At 42.8% G+C, this 24,689-nt stretch overlaps 1 protein-coding gene across 5 annotated transcripts in view; it reads right to left on the bottom strand.

Moving 5' to 3' along the window:
- Positions 1-2,998: 2,998 nt before the first annotated feature.
- The window catches only part of SULF1 (sulfatase 1), a gene marked incomplete at its 3' end in the record, with an annotated part of 164,935 nt that continues 143,244 nt past the window's right edge, over positions 2,999-24,689 (bottom strand). For 2 of the 5 annotated variants that reach the window (XM_082601335.1, XM_082601334.1), the window contains 9 exons: positions 22,228-22,480; positions 20,618-20,714; positions 20,098-20,192; positions 19,721-19,786; positions 18,597-18,769; positions 16,827-16,969; positions 16,609-16,732; positions 14,845-14,878; positions 5,202-5,320 (listed from right to left, as the gene is read on the bottom strand). In XM_082601335.1, coding sequence (XP_082457461.1) covers positions 5,290-5,320; positions 14,845-14,878; positions 16,609-16,732; positions 16,827-16,969; positions 18,597-18,769; positions 19,721-19,786; positions 20,098-20,192; positions 20,618-20,714; positions 22,228-22,480 — 1,016 coding nt within the window. Of the gene's footprint in view, positions 5,321-14,777; positions 14,879-16,608; positions 16,733-16,826; positions 16,970-18,596; positions 18,770-19,720; positions 19,787-20,097; positions 20,193-20,617; positions 20,715-22,227; positions 22,481-24,689 lie in introns of those variants that run through there. The other 3 variants (XM_082601332.1, XM_082601333.1, XM_082601336.1) reach the window with 2 other exon arrangements.

The raw sequence follows: 24,689 nt of genomic DNA on the forward strand, positions 1-24,689 counted from the left end.
GTATAAAGGAGGGAGGGAGTGAGGGAGGGAAGAATGGGGTTAAACAGAAAGAAAAGTGGCAAAGAAGTAGGGAGGGGAGGGAAAACAGGGAAGTAGGGAGGGGGAGAGGAGGAGAGGCAGGCAAGAGGCTTTTTCTAACATCACCCACCCTGCCCTTCAAGGGAGGGCATAAACCCGAAGAAGAGTTCCTGCCAGAACAGGTCACTGCTGTTAATATAAGGGAAAGGAACACTGAAAGCCACTCTTGTGAAGATGATAAAATACCAGAGGATCTGAAGATTAGAAAATTCAACCCTGTGTGTTAACTTTGTAAGTTTGTAACATTTACAAAAATTTTTAAAAATAATTTTTTATTTTTGTAAAAAAATAATTTTTTTATTCTATGAAAAAATAAATTTTTCATTTGAGTTGATTAAAAAAAAGAGAAAAGGAAGTCATGAGGCCTTAATGAACCAGGGTGGTGGACCATACTGAGGTATTAACTTCCTTAGGTATTTTAATTATCCATCAAAAATCTTTCTTTTCTTTAAAGTAAATTTTGAAAATCTCAAGCAGAACTGGACTAATTTAGGGGAATTGAGGACCTTCTTATATCTGAGATCAAATCAGCTCTAAAGCAAATCCTAAAAAAGAAGCATTTAAAAATCTTTTTTAGAAGGTCAACATGTGTAGGTATGTCTGGCTTGCGGTGGGAGTGTGAAAGTGTGAAGTATTCATTCCTTCTCTCTTAACCAAAATTCCCTGCAGATGCTACCATCACAAGAATGTTTTTTTTTTTTTTGGTGGTATCTTAGTTCCCCAACCAGGGATTGAATCTGGGCCACAGAAGTGAAAGCATTGAGTCCTAACCACTGGACTGCCAGGGAATTTCCAGGATTTTTTTTAAAAAAGAAGGCCGGGAGGAGCCTCAGAGATGATCTAATTTGCATATGGCAAATAGGTTTTGTCTTGCGTGCCAACACCAATTCAGCAGTGTTGATAGTAGCTGGCTGCATTGAGGAGTCTAAGGATACAAATGCTCTGGCTTAACGGAGAATTGTCCCGAAGAATTAGCACTGTCTTCCCTGGGCACATTTTGGGAAAAGCAGCACATATGCTATGTATTTGCCATCCTTGATTCAAACCTCTTATTTTATAGTCAAAGAAGCTGTGTTTGAGAGGTTATGTAACTTTTCCAAGCTCACACAGATAGGAAAAGCTAGAGTGTGCAGTGAAGTGAGTCTTGTCTAATTTCATGTCTGTTGTTCTCTCCACTATTTGTTACCAGATGGGGTCCCACTGTGGCCTCTCTTTTCACTAATTTGGGGTGTGTGTGTGTGTGTGTGTGAGTGCGCACGTGCACCCATGGATCTTGGAATGGAGAAAGTAGAGAGGACTGGCCCTCACCTCTGCTAAATCTCTTTCTCTTCTAAATCCGTGGGGAATGCACAGATGGGAATCAGCTCAGCCCTTCTGGGCATCAGCTTCCTCAGGCATCAAATGAGACCCAGTGGCCAGCCAATCTCCAAGGGCCCTTCGAGATCTGAAATAGTCTCTCTCGTGCCCTTTACACAGAGTAGCTACTCCAGGAATAGTTATTGAACTACAATGGAATCCTCTCCAGGATAGCAGCATTTGGCCTATACACAATTTTTTTTTTTTTTTTTTTTTTTTTTTTTTGCGGTACGCGGACCTCTCACTGCTGTGGCCTTTCCCGTTGCGGAGCACAGGCTCCAGATGCGCAGGCCTAGTGGCCGTGGCTCACAGGCCCAGCCGCTCCATGGCATGTGGGATCTTCCCGGACTGGGGCACGAACCCGTGTCCCCCGCATCGGCAGGCGGACTCTCAACCACTGCGCCACCAGCGAAGCCCTGGCCTATTCACATTTTATAGGAAAGGAACAAGGAGGGAGGCACAGTGATGTGTCTTCGGACAACACTATCTGGGATTCTTCTCTCGATGAAACTGTGGTGTTATGGACTGAACTGTGTCCCCTCGAAATTCATATAGTGAAGCCCTAATCCCCTGTGTGACTATATCTGGAGAGAGGACCTTTAAAGAGGTAAAGTTAAACGAGGTCCTAAGGGTAGAGCCCTGAACCGACCTATATGACTAGTGCTTTTATCAGAAGAGATGGGTATGCACAGAGAAGAAGGCCATGTGAGGACACGGGAGAAAGTGGCCCTCTGCCGGCCAAGGAGAGAGGCCTCTCGAGAAACCAAACCTGCTGACAGCTTGGCCTTGGACTTCCGGCCTCCAGAACTGTGCGAAAATAAATTTCTGTTGTTTAAGCCACCCAGTCTGTGGTATTCTGTTATGGCAGCCCTACCAAACTGATACAGATGGTTTCCTTAATTATCCAAGGATGGAACTGGCGATCCCAAAGTCCTTTGCTTTTTTCCTTTATTATTAACCTTGTGAGCTCTGGACAATTCACAGATTGTTAGCATCTCTATCTGAAGGGGACAAAGCTCCTCAGGAGATCTGGAGCAGAAGGAAGTGCATGGAACTTGTCAATCAGAACACTTGAGCTTTTGGAAGGTGGCAAGGTCTCCACCAAAATTCATGGTCCCCAAAGAACCCAAATTTCCTTCAGAGGGGGTCGGGGGTCCTGTCCTCTTGCTTTTGAAAAACTACATTTTTGCTGCCCAGGACTGGCTACATGATTTGCGGGTTCAGTGATAAATGGAAACATGGGGTCCCTTGTTCAAAAACGATTGAGTATCTCAAGATAGCGACAGTAGAGAAATTAACCCAGTGCTGGCCCTGTGCAGCTGCCCAGATGCCTGCCCAGGAAGCAGCCCTCAGGTTGCCTCTGCCACATCCCACCGGACAGCAATGAGGCAAATCCATGTGGAAATCATTAATCTGAGAGTGTTCTATAACACACTGACTTTGGATCAATTTTACAAGGCTAATGTTTAATCATGTATTGGTACATTGAGATCAGGACTCCAGTTTACTTGCAAGGAATGAGCATACCACAAAAACTTGGTTAAGTTCATTTCGCTGAAACAGGTAAAGTTTGAACACCTTTTATTTCAAGAAATAGTGCTTCTAGACTTTCCTGAAGCCAGAATTGTTCTATAAAAGTATCACAGATTACTACACAAGATTAAAAAACACAGTATGCTTCCTAATAACTTGAAACCTTTTTACAAAGCACATCATTCATGACCATAAATATGTTTCATCTGTCATTCAGCTGGTGACACACACATCTGATAAAGAGCTAGTTAATTTTAACATATGTACAGAGTCTATGATAAAGACTTAAAGTTATCAAAAGATTCAACTATAACATATTAAATTTTCTTTAAAAGAGTTCACCTTAAACACGTAAAGGAAACATAATTTACCTACGCGTTTGAATCATCTAAAAATAAAACAAAAATTACTGTTAAGCTAAAAAAAAAAACCTTCTCGGGAAGTTGGCTAGGATACTGGTAACTTTCAATGAGGTAATAATCCTTTTGCTGGTATTTAAACATCTAATACATGACAAGAATATTTTCAAGAACACAGAATTTCAAAAGCAGTTTTGAATTATGCTTTTAAAAAATCAGAACCTGGTGAAGGCCTTAAAAATAATCACACAACACATACGGTGCATTTAAATTATGAAACATTCATGAGTTTGTTTTACTGAAAAGAATTCCTTATGTAAATTCATAACTAGATATATTTTCTTAACACTTAAGCTTATTAGCCAAGTGAAGAAAACAAAACAAAGATGAAAAAAAAAGTCTGCAGTCCTTTTATGCTGTTAAGAAAATAATAAAAATTTAGCAATTTTAAGCATACAATGAACACTTTGAGGGTAGGCACAGAGTAAGCAGGCAATCTTTGTTTTGTTTATTTATTTTTACTGTCAACATCCTTAGCCATGCCTTTCTGCTAATCAGTTTTAGCAAGTAGGGGTAAAACACATGCATTATTTTCTGGCAAAAGCGTATGTTGAACAATATGCGATCCACACTGTGTGTCACCCTTGGGGGTCCCTTTTCCTTTGTCACACTGAGATCAAGCAGTGAGACTGACAAGTCTGGAAAAAAAATAAGACTAACCAAATAGACATGGCATTCCGATCTCAAAGTGCAAAATCACTGAGCTAAAAACGAGGGCCTTGAAAAATTCCAGTGGTTAAAAATGAATCAAAACCACACTTCACAGGCCGTGGAAAATGGATTGCAATTTCACCGAGGATGTCAAGTTTCAGAAACTCAGAAAGGCACAATTCTAGCCGTCTTGGTTGGATAACATTTATAGACTCATGTCCTTACAACTTTCAAAAGATAATACTGTTTTAGTACCCCCCAAACAAACAAAACCCCACAAATCCACCTGTCTTTCTACTCTGGTCAAAGAGCGACTTAGAACAGAGTTCCTGGGCGCGTACCACTCGCATGCGCGCACTGACTTCCACTGCACGGGTGTATCCGGGGGAGGATCCGGGGTAGTCTGGAATGTCGGTTGTCATGATTGCCTTTATTAGTTTACTAAGAAAACGTTAAAAAAAAATACTGTGTTTAGGGTAAGGTAACATGGCATCTAATCAGAGGAGAGTGGAAAGGAGGCACCGCCTCCCGGGCTCTGTAAGTCCGCCTCCTGTGACTCTTCTCCACCTGGTCTGACCTCCTCTCTTGGCTGCAGGAGGAAATAGGCTGCTCCTATTGGTGGACGCTTTGATCTCGATGAATGGAGTCAACATCAGGATGCGTGGTAAGATGCAGCCGACCTCCAGAAGCATCTTCTCTTGGAGGACCATCCTGGGGAAGTCCCTTCTGGTGCCTGGGCCCGGGCTGCACCAGCTCCGTCGTCGTGCCGTCGCCACTGAAATCAGTTTCAAGAAGATTGATCCCTTCATGCTCCATCCACTTGTCAGTTTTATGATTTCTCCAGTGTTCAGAATTCAAACGATTAACTTCGGGCATGTCGTTATTCCATTCAAGTTTACTCTCTGGGCTGAAAGTTGGTCGGTTGGAATGCAGGGTGGGAAGGTCAGCCGGCAAGGTCAAAGGAGGTGCTTCCCCAACCCTACGCCTCGGGTCTTCATCTGACTCTGCTGGTGCCGAGAGCTCAGCAGACATAGCCAGGAACCCATCACTTTGAGCACTTTTAGTCATATTTGCTTTATCTTGCTCATGGTGACTGTTCAACAGTGCAAATACTCTATCTGCAGCCTTCAAGTAATTAGTCCAGTCAACCAGACTAAGTCTATAGTTTGGTCTGTCCTCGTAGATGCTTCCATTCACACTGTATAGATCCTCCAGGCCTTGCCAGTTGACGTCTGCAGTGAGACCGGGCTGACTAACCTTCCCATCCGTCCCATAACTGTCCTCTGTGAAAAGAGATGAAGGTGGATCCTTAGTGGAGAAAATATTTCCTACTTATTGGCTAAATAACTTACATTGTTTTTGTGGTACAAGTCAATTTGAAATAAAACACTCAAAAGTATGTTTCCCTAGGAATTTGTTGTCAAGGAGGGGCCTAAGGTTACAAAAGTGACTGAATGATGATGAAATCTGGAAGGAAGATTGAACGAGTGAGAACTTCTATGACCAGGCTTGGTTGGTACTGGAAATACACTGGTATTGCCGGTCAGGGGGTTTATGTTTTACTCCTGGCTCTACTCAAGTCCCCTGTGCAATCAGGAAATCAAGTGAATGAGTCTCTCTGAGTCTTGGTCCCTCCTCTGCCACATGTGGGAATAGTTGTGTGACAAAACCTTTACTACTTATAGGGCTGCTGGATGAACGATGAATTTCAAAGTAATTTAATGTAATAGGCAACGCTTAGTAAGATATTTTTATTTTATATTCCCTGACACTCAGTATAAAAACACATTTGAATGCAATTAAACTCTTCAAAGTAAATGGATCTATTTCTTTGATTGCTTTTTTGCCCTAAAAGTTCTATCCTTTAGATAAATCAATCATTGAGTGGTTTTTCACAGCATGCAAAGAATACACCAGCTTCCTCTCTCTCAGATTTTTCTACATCACTAAGATGACTATAGCTCTGCAGAAGACAACAGCTTTTCTCTAGGTGCGCCCAAGAATGCAATGAACTACCCACAAAGCAATACAGACTAGCAGGAAGAGTGAGTGAAACTATACAAAGCCCACACCCTCAGTATAACCAGAAGATAGAGAATTCTAGAATCTTCAAATCACCTGTAAGTGAAAAAAAAGTTAACACCAAATCCCAGTAGAGCTGTATGTCACACTTTGGGCACCAGCCCTGGGAAGACTGTAGACAAGAGAAAAGAAGAAAGAGAGAATGAAGTCAAAAATGGATTTGAAACCATTGCTGGAAAGAATGTCAACCTGAAGTATAAAACACTGTAGAGTCTTGGTAAGTCGCGGTACTGACAATGAGGAAAAGACCTAGAAGGGCACGTGAATCGAGGTGGCGGTCTTGAAGGGCATCATTTCAGGGAGAAAAGGATACAAAGGAAGAGAGAAACAGCCTTTGGAAACTGGCGATAAAGGAAAAAGGAAGCCAAAAGGGGGAAATGTCAGGTCCTGCAAGAAAAAGAGAGAAACAAAGAAATTTGAGGACACACAACCTCTTACAATCCCATCCCCCAATCATAAGAAAATAAAAAAGTAAAAAGAAAGTATACTTGGTTACACAGAAAAGGATCTTCTTAAACTAGACATCTTGTAAATACTTGAAGTCCATGAAATTAATAGAAGCAGTCTAAATATAAACAATATTATAAGAGAAAATAAAAAATAAGAATAAAAAGTCTACCATCTTATGAAAATGCCCCTGCCAAAATAAACCGTAAAGTGAAGAAAACCACAACGTAACACTGCTAAGTAAATTGAATCTTCTCAATCAAGCATCCAAGGATGTAAAAGTCACCTTAAATCAGAAATTAAAGTAGGAACCAAGGATCATATATTCAGTCAAGCTCTCCTTCAAGTATCAAGGCTACAGAAAAACAGATTCAAACATGTAAGGGTGCAGAGAATACTGCACACATCAGCTCATCTTGAGCAGTCTCCTAGAGGATGAGTCTCATTCAACCAAGACATCACTGGGGAAACTTCAGCAAAAGGATTGATGGTGAGCATTTAACACATTTATCAGATCCAGGAGTAAACCAAAATTAATCAGGTAGAGAACAGAAAAAATGGCATATCTAATTAATAATCAAAATCCTGGTTCTTTAAAAAAAAGGATCAAAACAGGTAGTCATTAGCTTACCTGATTAAGAAAAAGGGGAGAAATTTCAAATATACAAAACAGAAAATGACAAGGGAGAAATAATCATTGAAATATACAAAATTTAAAACACAAGCAACTATGTTGCAGACATTAAAGTGAACAGATTGGAAAACCTAAATGAAACACATAACTGTCTAGGAAAACACATTGTATTGAAATTGACCCAATAGAGATAGAAAGCTTACACAGAACAATTTCCAAAGAAGGAAAAGAAAGGTTTATAACCTTTATATAAGTTTATAAGAACTACTATAGGAAATTTCTATCAGTCTTGTAAGAATTACACTACAAAGAAGCACCAGGTCTCTATGATTTCACAGGAGAATTTTACTAAACCTTCAAGGAAAAGAGAATCTCAATGCTCTGAAATCTGTTCCAGAGCATAGAAGATCAAAGAAAACCTTCAAACTTTTTACGAAGCAAGTATAACATTGTTAGCTGTGGTAGGCAGAATAGTGGACTCAACCCTGGCAAAGATGTCCATATCCTAATCCCTGGAAACTGGGTATGTTGCCTTACATGGCAAAATGGACTTTGCAGAGGCAATTAAGTTATGGATTTTGAGATTGTCGGGGGGGGTTATCCTGGAGCAGCCAGGTGGGGCTGATGTAATCCCAAAGGTCCTTTTTAGAAAAAAGGGAGGCAGGAGAGTCAGAGAAAATGTGACCTTGGAAGCAAAGGGGAGTGTATGTTGGCGGGGGTGGGGTAGAGGTAGGTATTGAGATTTGAAGACACTACATTTTCAGCTTTGAAGATGGAGGAAAGGGCCATGAACAAGGAATGCAGGCAGCTTCTAGAAGCTGGAAAAAGCAAGGAAATGGAGCCCCCAGAAGGAACGTAGACCAGCTGATACCTTGATTTTAGCCCAGTAAAACCCATTTCAGACTTCTGACTTCTAGAAATGTCAGAGAATAAATCTGTGTTGCTTTAAGGCACTGGGGTAATTAGTTATAAGAGTAATAGGAAACCAGTACAATACCTAAAAAGAGAACGTTAGCATAAACAAAAAGACAATTTCAGACTGAAATCATTTATTAAGATGATGCAAAAATCCTAAATATTAGTGAAGAGAATTCACTATTATATTAAGAAAATAACACATGATGACCTACTGCAATTTATTCCAGAAATGGAAAGTTGGTTCATTCTTAGCAAGTCTATTAATATAATATACCATATTAGTAGATCTAAAGAGAAAAATGATCTGTGTATATCCATAGATGCTGAAAAGGCTTTTGACAAATTCAACACTCATTATTGATAAAAACTAAAAAAAGAATTGATGGCTATTTCCCTAACATAAAAATGTAAATATCTTGGTCTTAAACATGCTTCTCACTTCATGGGAAAATCCTGAAAGTCTTTTCATTAAGAACAGGGACAAGGTCACATTGTACTGAAAGCATTAGTTTATCCAATTAGATAAATCAATCAGAGACACACAAGTGGGAAAAGAAGCAAGGCTATCTCTACTTGCAAATGTATGGTAGTGTATCTGGAAAATCCAAGAAAACCCATGACAAAGTTAACTCAAAAAAATTTTTTTTAAGTAGCAGGATGTAAAGTTAATATACAGAAACCAACAGGCCTCCTATACACAAACAATAATCAAGTAGAGGTTTTAATGATGGAGGAAAACCCTATTTAAAATAGTAACAAAGAAGATAAAGTACTTATAAATAAACTTAATAAGAATGTGCAAAACCTTTAAGAAAATACTTTTAAAAGCTCCTGAAAGACCCATAAGTATACTTAGCCAGATGGAAAGATGTCCTTTGCTCTTGGATAGAAGACTCAGCATCATAAAGATATAAATTCTTCCCAATAGCTAATACTTTATAATAACTATAAATGGAGTATAACCTTTAAAAATTGTGAATCACTAAAATGTACACCTGAAACTTACATAATATTGTATATCAACTAAACTTCAATAAAAAATAAAGAATTCTTCCTGATAATTCTTTCAGAAATCGGACAGAAAAATGGTCAAAGACATAACCAGATAATATACAAAGTATGTAAAATGTCCTTTGTACTTTCAAAAATATGTTCAACTCTGCTCATAATAAGAGCAATACAAATTAAAACCATACTGAGATACCCTTTCTTTCTTATTTGATTGGAAAAAAAATTTAAAAGCCTGACAGCTGTCAAAAGCAAACACTGTCATACATTGATGATGGGAATGTAACCCTTATGGAAGACAATTTGGCAATATTTAATACATTCACCTATGCATTTACCTGTTGATACAGTAATCCCATCAATTCATGACTAGGAATTTACTCTGAAGATATTCTCAACAACATGAAATTATACTTGCACAAGGCCCTTTATTGCAGTACTATTTGTAACTGTAAAATATGAAAATAACTGAATAATACATAAAAGAACAGTTGAATAAATTATGCTTTTTGAAGTTTTGACTTTGGAGCTAGGTGAAGGCATTACATACTAAAAACCAAAATCAAATGAATAATGATGAAGATAAAAAGAACCTAAAATGGAATACAAACAAATAAACAAACCTTACTTTATTTCAAATGAATAACATAACCATAGTAAAAGAGGGCGGGGCACAGAACAAGCCCAGATAACTTTGAACATAGCACTGTTTTTTTGTTCATCAAAAGAGAAACAATTGAAAAACACACTGAACTCTAGACAGCAGGTCTGTTTTTGCAGTAGTGTGATTTAGCAATTCTGAAATTGCTCTCTGTGTACCGCAGCATTTAACAAATGACTTAATCCACCGGGGATAATGGAAACTGGATTTCAGTGCCTACCTGTCCCTCCACGGCACACTTCTTTTCAGGGTGCAAACTGCACAGCAGCACCCAGGGGTCCTGGTCCTGACCCACACCTTTAACAGCCCTGACACAGGTCCCCTCTTCGTCTTAGGAAGCCGACCTCACCTCCAGCCCCTTGAACTCCAAACCCTGGAGTTGACCCATCTCTTGGTCAGAAAAGTCCAACAGTGCTAGCAAGGCAGCTTGAAAAGAAAACGGAGCCCTGAGATGTGACTGAGAGAAGAGACCCAGGGGCAGCTTCCTTAGGACAACACAGAGCAGGGCAGTGAAGGCTGTGTTTTTCCTTTCTGATCTCAAGAGGTTTGGATGGTTCAGAAAATGCATTTGTGTGCTGAACTCTGGGCCGCCAATGAGTGATGATGGAGATGGTGCTGGTGTTGATGAATATCTTTTTGTGTTTCTTATAAAATACAGTAGCATTCTTTTATCACTTATTACCCCCTTTCACATACTGCTTTCTTTTTTTTTTTTTTTTTTTTTTTTTTTTTGCTATGTGGGCCTCTCACTGTTGTGGCCTCTCCCGTTGTGGAGCACAGGCTCCGGACGCGCAGGCTCAGCGGCCATGGCTCATGGGCGCAGCCGCTCCGCGGCATGTGGGATCCTCCCGGACTGGGGCACGAACCCGTGTCCCCTGCATCGGCAGGCGGACTCTCAACTACTCGCCACCAGGGAAGCCCCGACATACCGCTTTCTTCATGTGAATGTTTTGTGCCCCCATATTATACCTTACTAAGAATACCCATCATCATTGGGGCTTGCTATATGTTAGGCTCTGTTCTCAGCTTCTGACTAGTGAGGCTGGGATTTGAACCCAAGGCAGGCTGGCTTCAGTGTCTGTGCTCTAACCACAGTACTGTGCAGCCTCTAACACACAGCTACGCCACCCATAACTGTCTACAAGGAACGCACTGTGGCCACAGGGGCAAATGAATCAAAAGAAGCAAAAGCGGTTCCTTAAAAACTAAAGGATCCAGTGATCCCATTCCTGGGCATATATTCGGAGAAAACTCTAATTCAAAAAAATACATGCACCCCCATATTCATAGCAACACTATTTACAATAGCCAAGACATGGAAGCAACCTAAATGTCCATCGACAGAGGAATGGATAAAGAAGATACGGTACATTTATACAATAGAATACTACTCAGCCATAAAAAAGAGTGAAATAATGCCATTTGCAGCGACATGGATGGGCCTAGAGATTATCATACTAAGTGAAGTAAGTCAGATAGAGAAAGTCAAATACCATAAGATATCACTTATATGTGAAATCTAAAAAAGATACAAATGAACTTATTTACAAAACAGGAACAGACTCACAGACATAGAAAACAAACTTATGGTTACCAAACGGGAAAGACGGAGGGGAGGGATAAATTAGGAGTATGGAATTAACAGAAACACACTACTATATATAAAATAGATAATCAACAGGACCTACTGTGTAGCACAGGGGACTCTACTTAATATTCTGTAATAACCTATATGGGAAAAGAATCTGAAAGAGAATATATGTATATGTATATACATGTATAAAACTGAAACACTTTGCTGTACACCAGAAACTAACACAGCATTGTAAACCAACTATACTTCAATAAAAAGAAAAAGTCGACTTTACATTTGGAAAAAACAAACAAGCAAAAGCAATGTGGACAGCAGCACAGTCACTGAGGGTGGGCACGACGTGGCCTGCTGGCCTGCAGGGCGTGGGACAAAAGGGGCAGGAAGCAGCCATGCCAGCCTTAGGCTGCCAAGAAGTGACCTCGACCGCCAGCAGCTCATCAAAGGGCAGAGGCATCAGCTTTCACAGGCAATGGGAAAAATAAACACCCCATCAACCTGTGGATCCGATTCTACTTTGCAACACAGAACTTATTACTTTCAACTCAAGCCAGCAATTATTTCCTGAGTAGAATGGGGGCCACTTTACTGAGCTGTGTCCCTACTCTGAGCTTGTCCTAACCGGGAAAATGACCAGTGGGAATAAGCAAAGCATTTCAGCTGCCCCGCCTCATGGACCTCCCACGCCAGAAAAAAAAAGGAAATTGAACAGGGAACAGACTGGCTTTTAAAAGACCTTCTAAATAAGCCTAAGGATTAATTTTCAAAAATTCACAAAACTGAAGGTAGTTTACAAACTCTTCTGTAGTCAGTCTCATACAAAGTCCCTTTTCTAAAATATTCTTGAATTTTCAAATTCCAAAGTCTTCAGGTGTGATTGTTCTCATTTTTCTCAAAGGCTTTTGTAATCAAATTGCATGATTCAAAATGCATTTTAATTAGTTTTCTAAAATAAATAAATAAATAAATAAAAACTTAAAGAATTGAAGCTTCCAAAAACCCATTAGCAGTGCCGTCACGGGAGGGCTGTGGACTGGTAAACTGGAACGGCAGTTTTTTCAGCATTTCCACATCTGTTGCCTTTCAATCCAACAGGATGCAATGGACGGGGAGGCCACATCAAGCACTGCCTTTGGGTGCCCAGTGAGAGCCCAGGTCTGACAGGTCGATGCCCTCCTGTTTCATCATTTCCTGCCTACAACATGGATAGCAGCTGAAAGGTAGTTTGCCTCATGGATTATGAAATGGTGGAGTCTGAAAACGTCAGCCATTCTGAGTTAAAAAGGATCCTTGGGGGGCTTCCCTGGTGGTGCAGTGCTTAAGAATCCGCCTGCCAATGCAGGGGACATGGGTTCGAGCCCTGGTCCAGGAAGATCCCACATGCCGCAGAGCAACTAAGCCCGTGCGCCGCAACTACTGAACCTGCGTGCTACATTCTGTGTCCCTAGAGCCCGGACACCACATCGAAGAGTAGCCCCCACTCGCCGCAACTAGAGAAAGCCCGCGAGCTGCAATGAAGACCCAATGCAGGCAAATAAATAAATTTATTTAAAAAAAAAAGATCCTTGGATTTGTCCATTGGTAAGGAATTTAGAAGAAAAAAAAAAAAACAGGTAACACGAGGTTACCCTGCACACACACTTTCACTTGCCACATTACCAGGGAAGGGACACCATGCCCTCAACAACTAAAGCTACCAAGGGTTTGCCCAAACGACCCCAGAAATGATGGATTTGGCCCCGTTTAGTGATGGTGGTGACAGGGATCAGGGTAGGGGGAGTCCCAGATGCCCGTCCTTTATTCATGACTGGAGTGCAGTTAGCCATTCTTCATCTCAAAGCGGTCCAAGGATGGCTTGGTGAAGGAGAACTCTCTTCCTCAGCTCTGACCAGACTTGTGTCTTAAATAACCTGTTAATACCCTTTTACCTCTGTCATGATAGAAATAAAAGAGGGCCAGATGGAAAATCCCACAGCTGTAGAATTGAGTGCATCATAAAATAACTGTTAAGTCAATATCTAGTGTGAGGTCCACTTAAAATGCCCCACTTCAGAAATGTCTTAACAGGACCCCCGGGGAAGCAGGCAGATCAGTCCTGGTGTGTGAGATGTTACCGCGTCAGCCCATAGCCTGGGGGAGACCCACGTAAGAGGGGGCTGTCCTGCTCTGTCTTACGTGTGCCGGTGCGGGGTACGCAGGGTGGGTGTGGGGTACGCAGGGTGGGCGTGGAGGCAGGGTGAGAAGAGGAAAGAAGAAAGACAAGAGGGAAGAGAAAAAGAAGAGACAGAGAGACCGTTATCAAGGATCCTCAAAAGTCCAGCTTCCTTTGTCTTGTCTGTTTGCTTACACCTTCCCCGCCATCATTCAGCTTCTCATGGGACCAATGAACTGCCCTCTGAAAGGAGGAACCTGAGACCACAGTTCAGGAGGCTGGAGGAGGGGCAGGGGGGCCACCAGGGTGCCCTGGACAGGCGATAGTATTCTATTGCTTTGAGACAGTATGAAGATGGGTGACACCAGTGAGGTCCATGTTCCTTTGATGAAAGTGTTTCTCCCAAGAGGATTCGTGAACTAAGGCAGCGACACATCTGTGCCTCAGTTTCCCCTCAGTAAGGTGGTAAGGACAGACCCCTCCTGCCCCACACGGCATGTTTCTGACAGACCTGCTTGGAGTGGAAGTTTCTGTGCAAGGGCTGACACGGCCGCCAGGCGTTCTGGGTCCCCCTCCCCGACCCCGGAGCACAGGGAGGTGGTGGATGGGGGGTTGGAGGGGATAAGAGGACTGGGCTGAGGGCTGTTCATCCAGCTTTCATGTGTTGGGCACTATTGTCTCCAGGCTGTGCTGAGGCCTTTCTGCGAATCTTGATTCCAGACACCCTGACCCCGACTCTCACGCTTCCTATTCACTCACCACCACCCGGCAAAGCTTCTGAGCCCCATCACCGCTGCTTTCACCACCCAAGTTAATTAAGGACTGTGAACAAGGAAACGCCTTCTCTCTGCTCCAACTTCAGCTCTAGCGTGCTCTTAAAATTCCCATGACTCCTTTTGTGATTTTGACTTCATAAAATCTCTACCTCATCTCTGTGAAGCCTCTCCACCAAATCAACGTGTAAGCACCACCAGGAAAATAATTCTCCCCCCTTCTCCCCAGGGCTCCTGAAGGTCATTCTGTTTTCTCCCTCCTCACCTCATTCCGTGCTTAAAAGCACCATCCAACAAGCGATCAAGCACGGGACTGAGTGAATGCTCTGAGAGACATCTTGTTGTGACAATGAGTTGATTTAAAAGCAAAATGACAGATCTGCCCCCAGGGACACAAGACATGGAGAAAGCTGTTAGAACATGCATGCACCCCCAAGCTACGCTCTGTACGACAAGGTGAGAAACAGAAATGAGTTAAAATGGCTGGATCATGCAATGACTGGGAAAGAAGCTGCCGGGGAGAATAAAAAAGTGTGAATACCTGTGCAGGTCATAGCTTCCTCCATCTTTATTTCCTGATATAGGAAAATATAAGAGTAATTTATGTTAGCTTTACAACTCATAAAACCACCCCCCACTATGCCATGTTCCATGCACAACATCTAAACCCTAGAAAGAAATATATCGTGTGAAATACAGACAGTGCCGGAGTCCAACTGAGCTTTTCTATTAGACAGGTTCAAAATGAGGATGGAAAGCTATAAATAAAAAGGTTTAAGATAAAACGTATCAGACTTCACATGAAAAATGGGTGAGGGTGAGATAGGAAAGCCCATTTCAAAGTGATAAAACGGTACTTCCCAGAGTCCATGTAAGTCTCAGGAATAGTTAACTTTTGGTTATTTTAGACAAAACACTTGGAAAAAAGGGCCAAGAATCAGCTCCCTCAGGAAGCGTCTAGAAGGTGGACAGGAGTACTTGAAGCGTAACGGTAACAAGAGGCTCTGCCTGGCGTGTGGTTCACCACTTAGAGACTCTATCAGGTTTCACTAAGTGGAGCTGCTACGTCATCACCAGCAGGAGTGCTATGTTCTTCAGGGGAGAAATATCCGGGTGTAATATTTCTAGTGCCTCTAATGCTTGTTTCAACTTCCAGGCCTTAGGGGGCTTTTTGGGGGGTAAAATTTGAGGCAAAGGTCAACAGATAAGCAGGATATCTGAAAAGATTTAAGCTAAGTGGAGTCAGTGACCAAAAGACCTGGCTGGACTCTTCTGGCTGGCAATGAATTCCAATAACGTTTTAACTGAGGGGTGGTGACTGACAGCTGTGATGGGACCGCCCACAGGACTGAGAATTTCCTCTGGGATTCGCAGCTTGAATGCCGTGAGGACCCTATAATGGTGGAAATGACAGGTGACGATGCTGATCATTTCAGGATGCGCCACTGCCCCCCCGAGTCCCCCATCAAGGCTCATGGCTTGGGGAGCTGCTTACTTTTATTGCTGGTTCTGCAGGGGACCCACAGAGACACAGGCCCTTAAGGGCACTGAGAAAACTCAGTTGCCCAACAGAGGGTTTTTGCAAATTGCTCCCCACTGCCTTTGGGTCTAGCTTTTCACCCTTTTGGGGTTGGCATGCTGTGCCCTTGGCCAGCCTCAGCTCTTTCTCCTTCTTCCTATGGACAGCTGACATTTACATTTCCACAGGAATTATGAGAAAATAAGTATTCTCATTAACCAGGAAAGAGCTGGGACGGACACTGAAAAGAGCTGCATCTCCATGAGCCAAAGGAGAAATGAGTTTAACGTTGCAGACAGAAGAAATCTAATTCAATGTGTCATGGGCAGGGATCCAACTGGGGGAGCTCCAAACTCTGAGAAGCAGAAATAGGGCATTGTGTGTTTCCATCCCAATTCTCTTTAAAAAAAATAGGATATCCTAGTTGACCTAGAGTATATCTTATGACTGTTGACATCCATAACAAATAAACCCCCAATGCTTTCATCCCATTTTCCAGTGGATGCTTCCATCAGGAATTGAGGTTTACTAAGAGAATGAATCTTTGGGAGAGATGGAATGAAACGCTCACCAAATCTTTGGGGGTATTAAATTCTTCATTAGTGCACCCAGAGCTAAACTAGAGAACAAGATATGTTTGGAATTGCCTGGAAAGTTTCCCCTGTAAGGATCCCAAACTAGACGTTTCTATGTCTTCTATCCCCAACTATATGTTTTAAAGGGAGAAAACTTGACAACAGAAAGAATTTTCCAGGTACTATGGGACAAAAAAAGTTTTTTCCTTACCAACTTCTAGGCCCTTAGGTCTTGGGTTGCACTGCTTATACCCTTGACAGCTCCTGAGTTCCATCAGCTGCGTGTGTAGCTGATTCAAAACGCCCCGTTCTATTGCGTGCACGGTGTTTGTGAGCTGCGGATGAAGCGGCCAGGACAGTGTCTTTAAGCTCACGTTCTGCTTATTCCATTTTCAATAAGCTTCATAAAATGAAAACATATTGACTTACCTGATAAGGATCAGTATTCATATCAAAATACTCCAAAAAGCCAGTGGCGAACTCACAGAAAAGAAAATTATGCGTGTCATTAACCGTCCGCAAACACCAGTAGGTGTTATTGTTAGAACTCGTGCAAGCACAGAAAGAGCCCACTGTTGGTAAGAAAGAAAAACAAAACAAAAAGAATGAGAAAACCCAGGAGCCTAGCCATTCCAGCGCTTCCTTATCTTTACATTTCAAAGTTCACATTTTCTTTCTTGCCAATACTGTGTGTGTAGACGTTAAAAACAACTACATTTCTCCCCCTCTCTATACAAATTTGCTGTGAGATTAGGTGAAGATGCAAAAAAACCCAATGGCAACCTGGGAGGGTGGTTATAGGCTGAAGGCGAAGGTGAAGTGTCAGGCTCTTTCGTTTGCTGTCCCCTTAGCTCTGTGGGGCACTGTCTCCAAAACAGGGTGACTGAGTGGAGAACGGGAAGGAAAGTATCGGAACTCCTATTTATGGTTGTTTTAATTTTTTTAAAAAAAGGGAAAAAATGGTTACTTAATAAAAAGATGGACCCAGTGCCTTAGCTTGCTCTGAATGTCAGATGGTCGTGTGTCACAAATGGTGCCTGGAAAGAGAGGGGATTCTGCAGTGTGGATGGGTCTGGAGGAGGCTTGAGCACAGTTCAGTGGATTTAAGGATGTCAAAATTTGTGACCTTGCAGATCTCTACAACATTTGAACATGAGATGGACTGTTACCATGAACATCTTTTGTACCATGCAGAGGTCCACTGGTTAACTTGTAGAAAGTACGCGAAAGACCGGTCAAATGAAAGCTTCTGCTACTCCCTCTCCCTGGGGTGCTGTACCCCCAACCCCTGTTCACATGATTCCTTCTCTCCACGCCTTAGGTTTCAGCTTCAATTTCACCTCTTCAGAAAGGCCCTTTATCCCTACCCTCTTAAAAACTTTGATCACTGTTTCCTTTACAGCATTATTACAACTTGTAATTATTTTATTGATTTCATTTACTTTCTTTCTTTACCCGCTTTTGGAATATAAGTGTCTTGAGGGCAGAGAAGGAGGTATGTCTCGCTCATCGTGTGTCTCCCATGCTTGGCCCAGAGCCTGATGGAGAACAGATCCTCAGCAAGCTCTGTGACCCTCAGATCCCCACATTCAAAGTTAAAGCGAGGCCTTTAAGAGTTTACTCAGCCTCGAATATGTAAACATCATGTAAACATACATGTAAACATAGACCCTGAAATCAAGATGCACCAAAACGGAAAGAAAAACAAAAATGATCACACATAGGCCCTAGGTCTCCCCAAGAATGGTCTCTGGTTTCCTGGGAGTCTCCAAATCCCAGTTTGAGAAACACTGACCTGGACTTCAAGGGCAAGTCTCCATGCACTTGAAATAAAGCAGAAATGAAATATATCTGGGACAAAATTTTTCATCCATCTATTTAGTTACTTAGGGACAAAGCAGTCTTGCTGGGCCAGAAGTCTGTCAGGGGCTGGGTACTCTGTGAAATATCACCAGGAGAAAAACCCACGGAGAGCTGGGCATTTTCAAACACAACGTCAAAATAAAAATTTCTAAAGAAAAAAGTAACTTTGGGCAAAATGATTCTAGTTGTCAGTATAGACAATGATATGATGTTTTAATCTAGAATCTTTCTAGATTCCTGGTTTCAAGCTGCTGAATTCCTAGTCTAAGTAACTGTGCACGAGCTGCTGGCTGTGGGGATGGTGGCGGGAAGTGGCAGTTAGATGGGGCAACTCACGGTTCCAGAACGGCGCCGTCTGCCAGTGGTTGTTGTCATGCGTGAAGCAGGTGAGGCCAGGAAGGCTGCACTCCTCACCCTTCCGCTGTCGTTTCTTCTCCTTCCTCTCTTTCCTCCTCCTGCGGTTCTCCTTGAAAAGCTGCAGTTTGCTGTCTACTTCTTGAGCAGCTTCTCTATTCCAATATAAGGGACTTTTTAATGATCAGAAAGCACTTTCTCAAGTAAAAATAGGATTGTGGCTATGAATCGCACACACATATTTAGGCACAAGATGGTAGACACACAATAATAGATGGCCTTACTTTTTCAGAGGGCCTCGAAACACAAAATATAAGCAGCAATATTGAAGACAAACTCATGAAGTGACAACGCTCCTAGAATTTTACTGAATCTTAACAGGATTGACATTTTCTTCCTATTGACATGCAAACATTGATGGAGATAAATGTCAATGTGAATCAGTAGATCCTGTTGGCCATGCCCTTGGCAGGTGGCTTAACTTCCTGGTGGCCCAGTATCTATCAGCCATGAAGTCAATGATTGGTCAGATTAGATGACTTGAATTAGGTTTCTAAAATTCTCTGGACAAATCCTACAAAATAGGCTTGGAAAGAATTTAAAAAAAAATTTTTTTTATTATCTTGATCTTTCCACAAAGGGCTCAAATTTTGTTGAGGCTCAAATATTAAATTCCCTTTACATGCACATTTTACGATTATTTTAAAAAGATGTCTTTTTCTTCCAACGTATAGAATTCAACACAATTGCACGCTGCTCTGCAGAACACATGGACCTAATTCAGCGAGTCCACGTCTCCTAATCACTGTCCACAGAAAGCAGTGTATGGGGACAAGCTAGATACCAGCCGATACACCAGCAGAGAGCACACACGCAATTAGAGCAGAACTTCAAATGATGCCCCCTCCTGGGATTCCCAAAATATCGATTGCCATGGTCCCTTGGCAAGACGTGGGCTTGTTTTCAACTTCTTGAGCTAATGCCCTCCCAGTTGCATCTACTTTTCTTAAGCAGCACCACTTGGAACACAGGAGGCCCAGCAGCCTTTCAGAAAGGCCCCGCAAAAAGTCCTTCACTTCCAGCAAATGTGGCAAACAGTTACTTACTTGAATGGGTGAAGGTGGCTCTTTAATTTCTCTTGCTTTTTCACACCTTTCTCTTTGTTGTAATAGCTGCGGGCAAGAAGGTTGAAAAGTGAGTCTTCATAATTGTGCATTTGATCGAACAGTTGATTTATAAAATGGAAGCAAAATACAAGGTAGGCAGTTATTTTGTTGTATGTAACAATCTTAAGTTAATGGGACTTTTTTTTAAAAGCTTCTGCTTAGGTTTATGACATGTGTCATTTGACATAAATGGTTTAGATCATTACAATATATGGTATCAATGTATTAAGCTTTCTATTGGTAAAAGAGAGAAACAAGCCTAGTGTGCGTCACTGCAGCTTGTGTGAAAATGAGACCACCGATGGACACACACACACCTCTGTTTATTGCAGCCACACTCCTCAGGTTTCCTTCTCTTTAGATGTCCTCTCACCTCTCTTAAATTCTTAATTTTATCTTGCAAAGCCTCAATCTGGAAAACACGCATGTCGACAGTGGCATTTTAAGATCAAAATTTTCTATACAGAGCATCTTTCCTTCCACCCTATTTTCTGTGTTCCACAATTACAGCTATTCATCTGAGGTGATAATTAATTTGGAAACAAGCCGGGCATAGAATATGTCTACCTCTATATTCCAACCAATGTGTTATAATAAACAGTAACAGCTGGCTCTTCTATAATTGAATCATTTTGCTCACAGAGATTTCAAGAGGTCATGCTTTTTTCACCTTCTATTTTGTTTTCAGTCAGGGCTATCACTGTATCACTGCAGAAGCAGAAGCAGCTTGTTCTTCTATTCTTCACATAATTATAAAAAAGATGAGTGTACACAGCAGGGCTGGCAAGTGGAGTGTGCTTTGGGAATATACCTTCCAATTACATGGCCATGACTCACCTCTTTATCAATGTATGCCTTGTGGTCCTTCCAGGCTCTGGCTGATTGATAAAGTTCCCTCTCACAATGGATTGTATCATTTGGAAGAATAAAGCATCTGCAAAAACCAAGCACACGACATCAGAAATAGGTTTCTATTCTAATATTAAAAAGCATTAAAAATAGCCAAGGGAGCTTCATTATCCTCTATACCGGAGGTCCCCAACCCCCAGGCCATGGACTGGTAGTGGTCCGCCGCCTGTTAGGATCTGGGTGGCACAGCAGGAGGTGCACGGCGGGCAGGCGAGTGAAGCTTCATCTGCCTCTCCCCATCTCTTCCCATGGCTCGTAGTACCGCCTAGACCATCCCCTGCTCCCTCCCCGCCCATGTAGAAAAACTGTCTTCCATGAAACCGGTTCCTGGTGCCAAAAAGGTTGGGGACTGCTGCTCTAACTGCTTAATTTGGATGCAAGCAGTTACCTGGAGCTACAGACAAGGATACGTGGCAATGTTTCCTGGCTACTGGTGAGGACAGAGGATGGTATCAGAGAGACGTCACCACGAAGGTCAAGGCAACATTCCATATTCACGTCCCCATGAACAAATATCACCCCCCCCCAAACTCCATTTTTGAAAGCCTCACCAAATACTGCAGGAAAAAAAATGTTCTCACAGTTGTAATGGAAATGGTTGATGTGAAGAAATACAGAGATAGAAGGTGGTTATTCATCCCACTCATTTTGTTCCAAAGAGCCCGCCTGAGGTGTCCCATGAAGTTTGAAGCAAAGAAGCAGCCCCAGGGATGGACAGCAGGTGGGATGGGGGAGCAAATCAACACTGAATGAGAAACAAACCCGAGTCTATATCTTTTAGCATCTAACCATAACCACTGCAGGCACCAGGACACCCGTCCCAGGGCTAAAAATCCTGGCAGGGCTCACAGCACCCCACCTCCCTAAAGTGATGAAATGAAAGAGAAAACAAAGATCTTGCTAATAAATTCAGAAAGAAAAGATTTCTCTATCAAGCGAGCACACAGATTTTGGAAGGAACTGGAGAACCAGGGTAGGCGGTCAAAGCCGAGGGGAATCACCTCCCTCCCCATCTCCGTGACTCTCTGGGATCTGGAGAGGTCAGGTGTTTCTGCATCTCACATCCATCCTCAACCCACGCCATCTTTCTGGAAGCTTCTCCGGGACCCAGAGTCCTCCCTCCCTTGGGCTGTGTTTCATTTCTGAGAGCCTAACACTGTAACTGCTCTGAGCCGCAGTGCCCAGGCAGCACCGAGAGCCTTTCCAGCCCCGGTCATGTTTTCCATGTGTTTTCTAGACTCCACAAAGGTAACTGCTTCAGGGCAGAACTCCACTCCTGCTGAGTCAAGATGGGACAGTATCACTCTGGCTAAATGCCCAGCTGATCCGCCTTCATGTGAAACTGACCCAAAGCAAACGTCCAAATCTATGACTGTTTGGACTCCTTGTTGCTTCTTTAACCCCCAGGTATGTATCACGTCGGCCAGCTCTAGGAACACCGTAGTGCTGAGTGATACCGCTTTTTGTAAAGGGGCAAAATTGTATGATACGGAAGGATGACATTGAACTCAACCCCCGTGAACACAAAGCCTTCCTACTTGTGCGTCACTCGGACAGTGGCGGGCAGGCCCACGGCATTGCCGCTGTCGGCCAGCATCGCGTCCCCATCACCGCCGCTGGTGGCCTGGCGGCCTCTGGGCCCCTGGTGACCTTCATCATGACGCTTGGCAATGTTTCGTGGTCGCAGGACTTGCAGTTCTTCTTCTTCCAGGTTTATGTCATATATTTCGCCTTCAAATTCGACGGACAAGGAGCGTGTCTGCCGGGTATGGACAAATCTGGGCTTGTACTCTGGAAATAAGGGAAGACAGGTTAACACGGATGGCCAGGCGTAGTTTAGGAGGGAAGAACATGATCGCCAGGCTTGGTGAGCATTTTGGGAAGGGGCAAGCAGCACACACTGCATCGCTGAGGGGCACGTCATGGTGCAGTGGCCGGCCCATGGGAATTCACACTGGGAGAGGCAGGCTACGGTCCTGGCTTTGCAAGTGCAGAGCAGTGTGCTGGATGGTGTGTTCCTCTGGGTCTCAGGCCTTTCATCCCTCAAGTGAGGGGATAGATCTAGGTGATCTCTAAGACCCTTTCCCCTCAGGGCAGGCTGTGAACTTCTACGTCAAGTTCTCAGAGTGAACTACAAGGCAGTTTGGAGAAAACTATTAGTAAGAGTAATGCCTATAATTAGCTTTTAATAATAAAACTATTAATAATAGTAATGACTAAAATGAGCTTTTGCTATGTATCATTCCCGTCGTCCTTATCTCTAATGCACAATCATGAAAGACAGGAATTATGACAATAAAAACTCACATTAAAATATCTATCAGGTTGTCAAAACAGGCTCATGAATTTGTTATCATCTTTATATTACGATGAGAAAACTAAAGCTTTGAACGTTACATACTTTTGCCAGGTGACGCAGCCAATAGTTGTGGGATCTCAGACTGCAACTTATCAGATTCTAAAGATTACAGTCTTCCCACGACACTGGGCTACTTTCTCAAAAAGGTGAACGCTCCAGACACCTTCTATTTGCACAAATAATAGAAGATTGCTCTAAGAACAATTAAATTTTGCAAAAGCTTTCATCAGGCAACCGACTAAATGCCTGGCAGATGGATGGTAATGCCAGAGGGAGATGAGTGTGCTTTCTGGTCACCAGAAACCACTGTCAAGGCTCGTTGTGGGCTAGATAAGAGCTTTAACATGCACACACTGCTCCCCCGCTGATCAGATGCACTCAGGCTCTGCGGGGGGGCCGGGGGGGCCACTCAGTGGCCTTATGTGTCCAGCCCGCTGCTAAAGTAGGAAGAAAGGGAGCACATTGGCTGTGAGATCAGAATCATTTCGTTCTCTGCAGGATGCTGCTCTCAGAGGAAACGCCCCTGTGCATTGGATCACTGAGAGTGCTCACGAATTCCATCATTACGCAAAAGAAGAGCATCCACTCCCATTCTCGAATACACAATACTCCACATGGCTTGAAAACATGGCCCCAGACTTCTTGAGCTTGTGCTCCACACGGAAAAATCAGTGTGTTTTATGGTCAGTGCCTGGGGAGCGACCACTGAACTTCTTGAGAGAAAAGAGGCTTCCCCCACCTCCAAGCTGGACCCTGGAGATGGCTTCTGTTAAGGGAGAGGGTCAGGGGTCCTGTCCCTTGTAATTTTCCCATTTGAAATCTTTGTGTGAATTATTAAACCTGGCATTTTCTCTCAGGAGGAAAATCTCCAAAGTCAATGATTTTCAGCCTCTGGGGTTATTGATTCCTTTAATATTTTGTTGAAAGTTACGGACATCCAGAAACATGTGCATATATACACATAGAATATACTTAAAATTTTGGATAAAATGTTAGAGGCTCATGATCCTATAAAGTTCATCTGTGAAGGCCAGGGTACAAAAGCCTGTTCTAAGAGCTTCCACTGCGCTCTAGTGAATGATTTGATTCCCTGGTTTGGGGCATAGAATTTAATTTAATGTATCCTGCTTTCCAAAACCAGTTCAGAAAGGCGTTATCATAGAAATAAATCACTTTTCACATTAAGCCACTAGATGGCACTAGACTCTCACTCTTTTATGGAAGGTGCCGCTTCATAAGAATCTGATAGCTGCCTGAGAAGAGTTTTATAAAGATGCTAGGCAGTGCTTCTCATGCTGAATTCGGCTAGTTTGACTCTGCCAGTCAATAAGAGGAATTAGAAACATATATCATCCTAAAACAGATATGCCGTTTACAAAAGCATTTATGCTTCTCCTATTAGTTAAATGCACTGAAACCTCGGATTTTTATTTTCTTTCTTTTTTTTTTTCTTGTGGTACGCGGGCCTCTCACTGCTGTGGCCTTTCCCGTTGCGGAGCACAGGCTCCGGATGCGCAGGCTCAGCGGCCATGGCTCAGGGGCCCAGCCGCTCCACGGCATGTGGGGTCTTCCCGGACCGAGGCACGAACCCGTGTCCCTTGCATCGGCAGGCGGACTCTCAACTGCTGCGCCACCAGGGAG

Source organism: Mesoplodon mirus (genome assembly GCF_964341445.2).
Source record: "Mesoplodon mirus genome assembly, chromosome: 16".
Taxonomy (NCBI): domain Eukaryota; kingdom Metazoa; phylum Chordata; class Mammalia; order Artiodactyla; family Ziphiidae; genus Mesoplodon; species Mesoplodon mirus.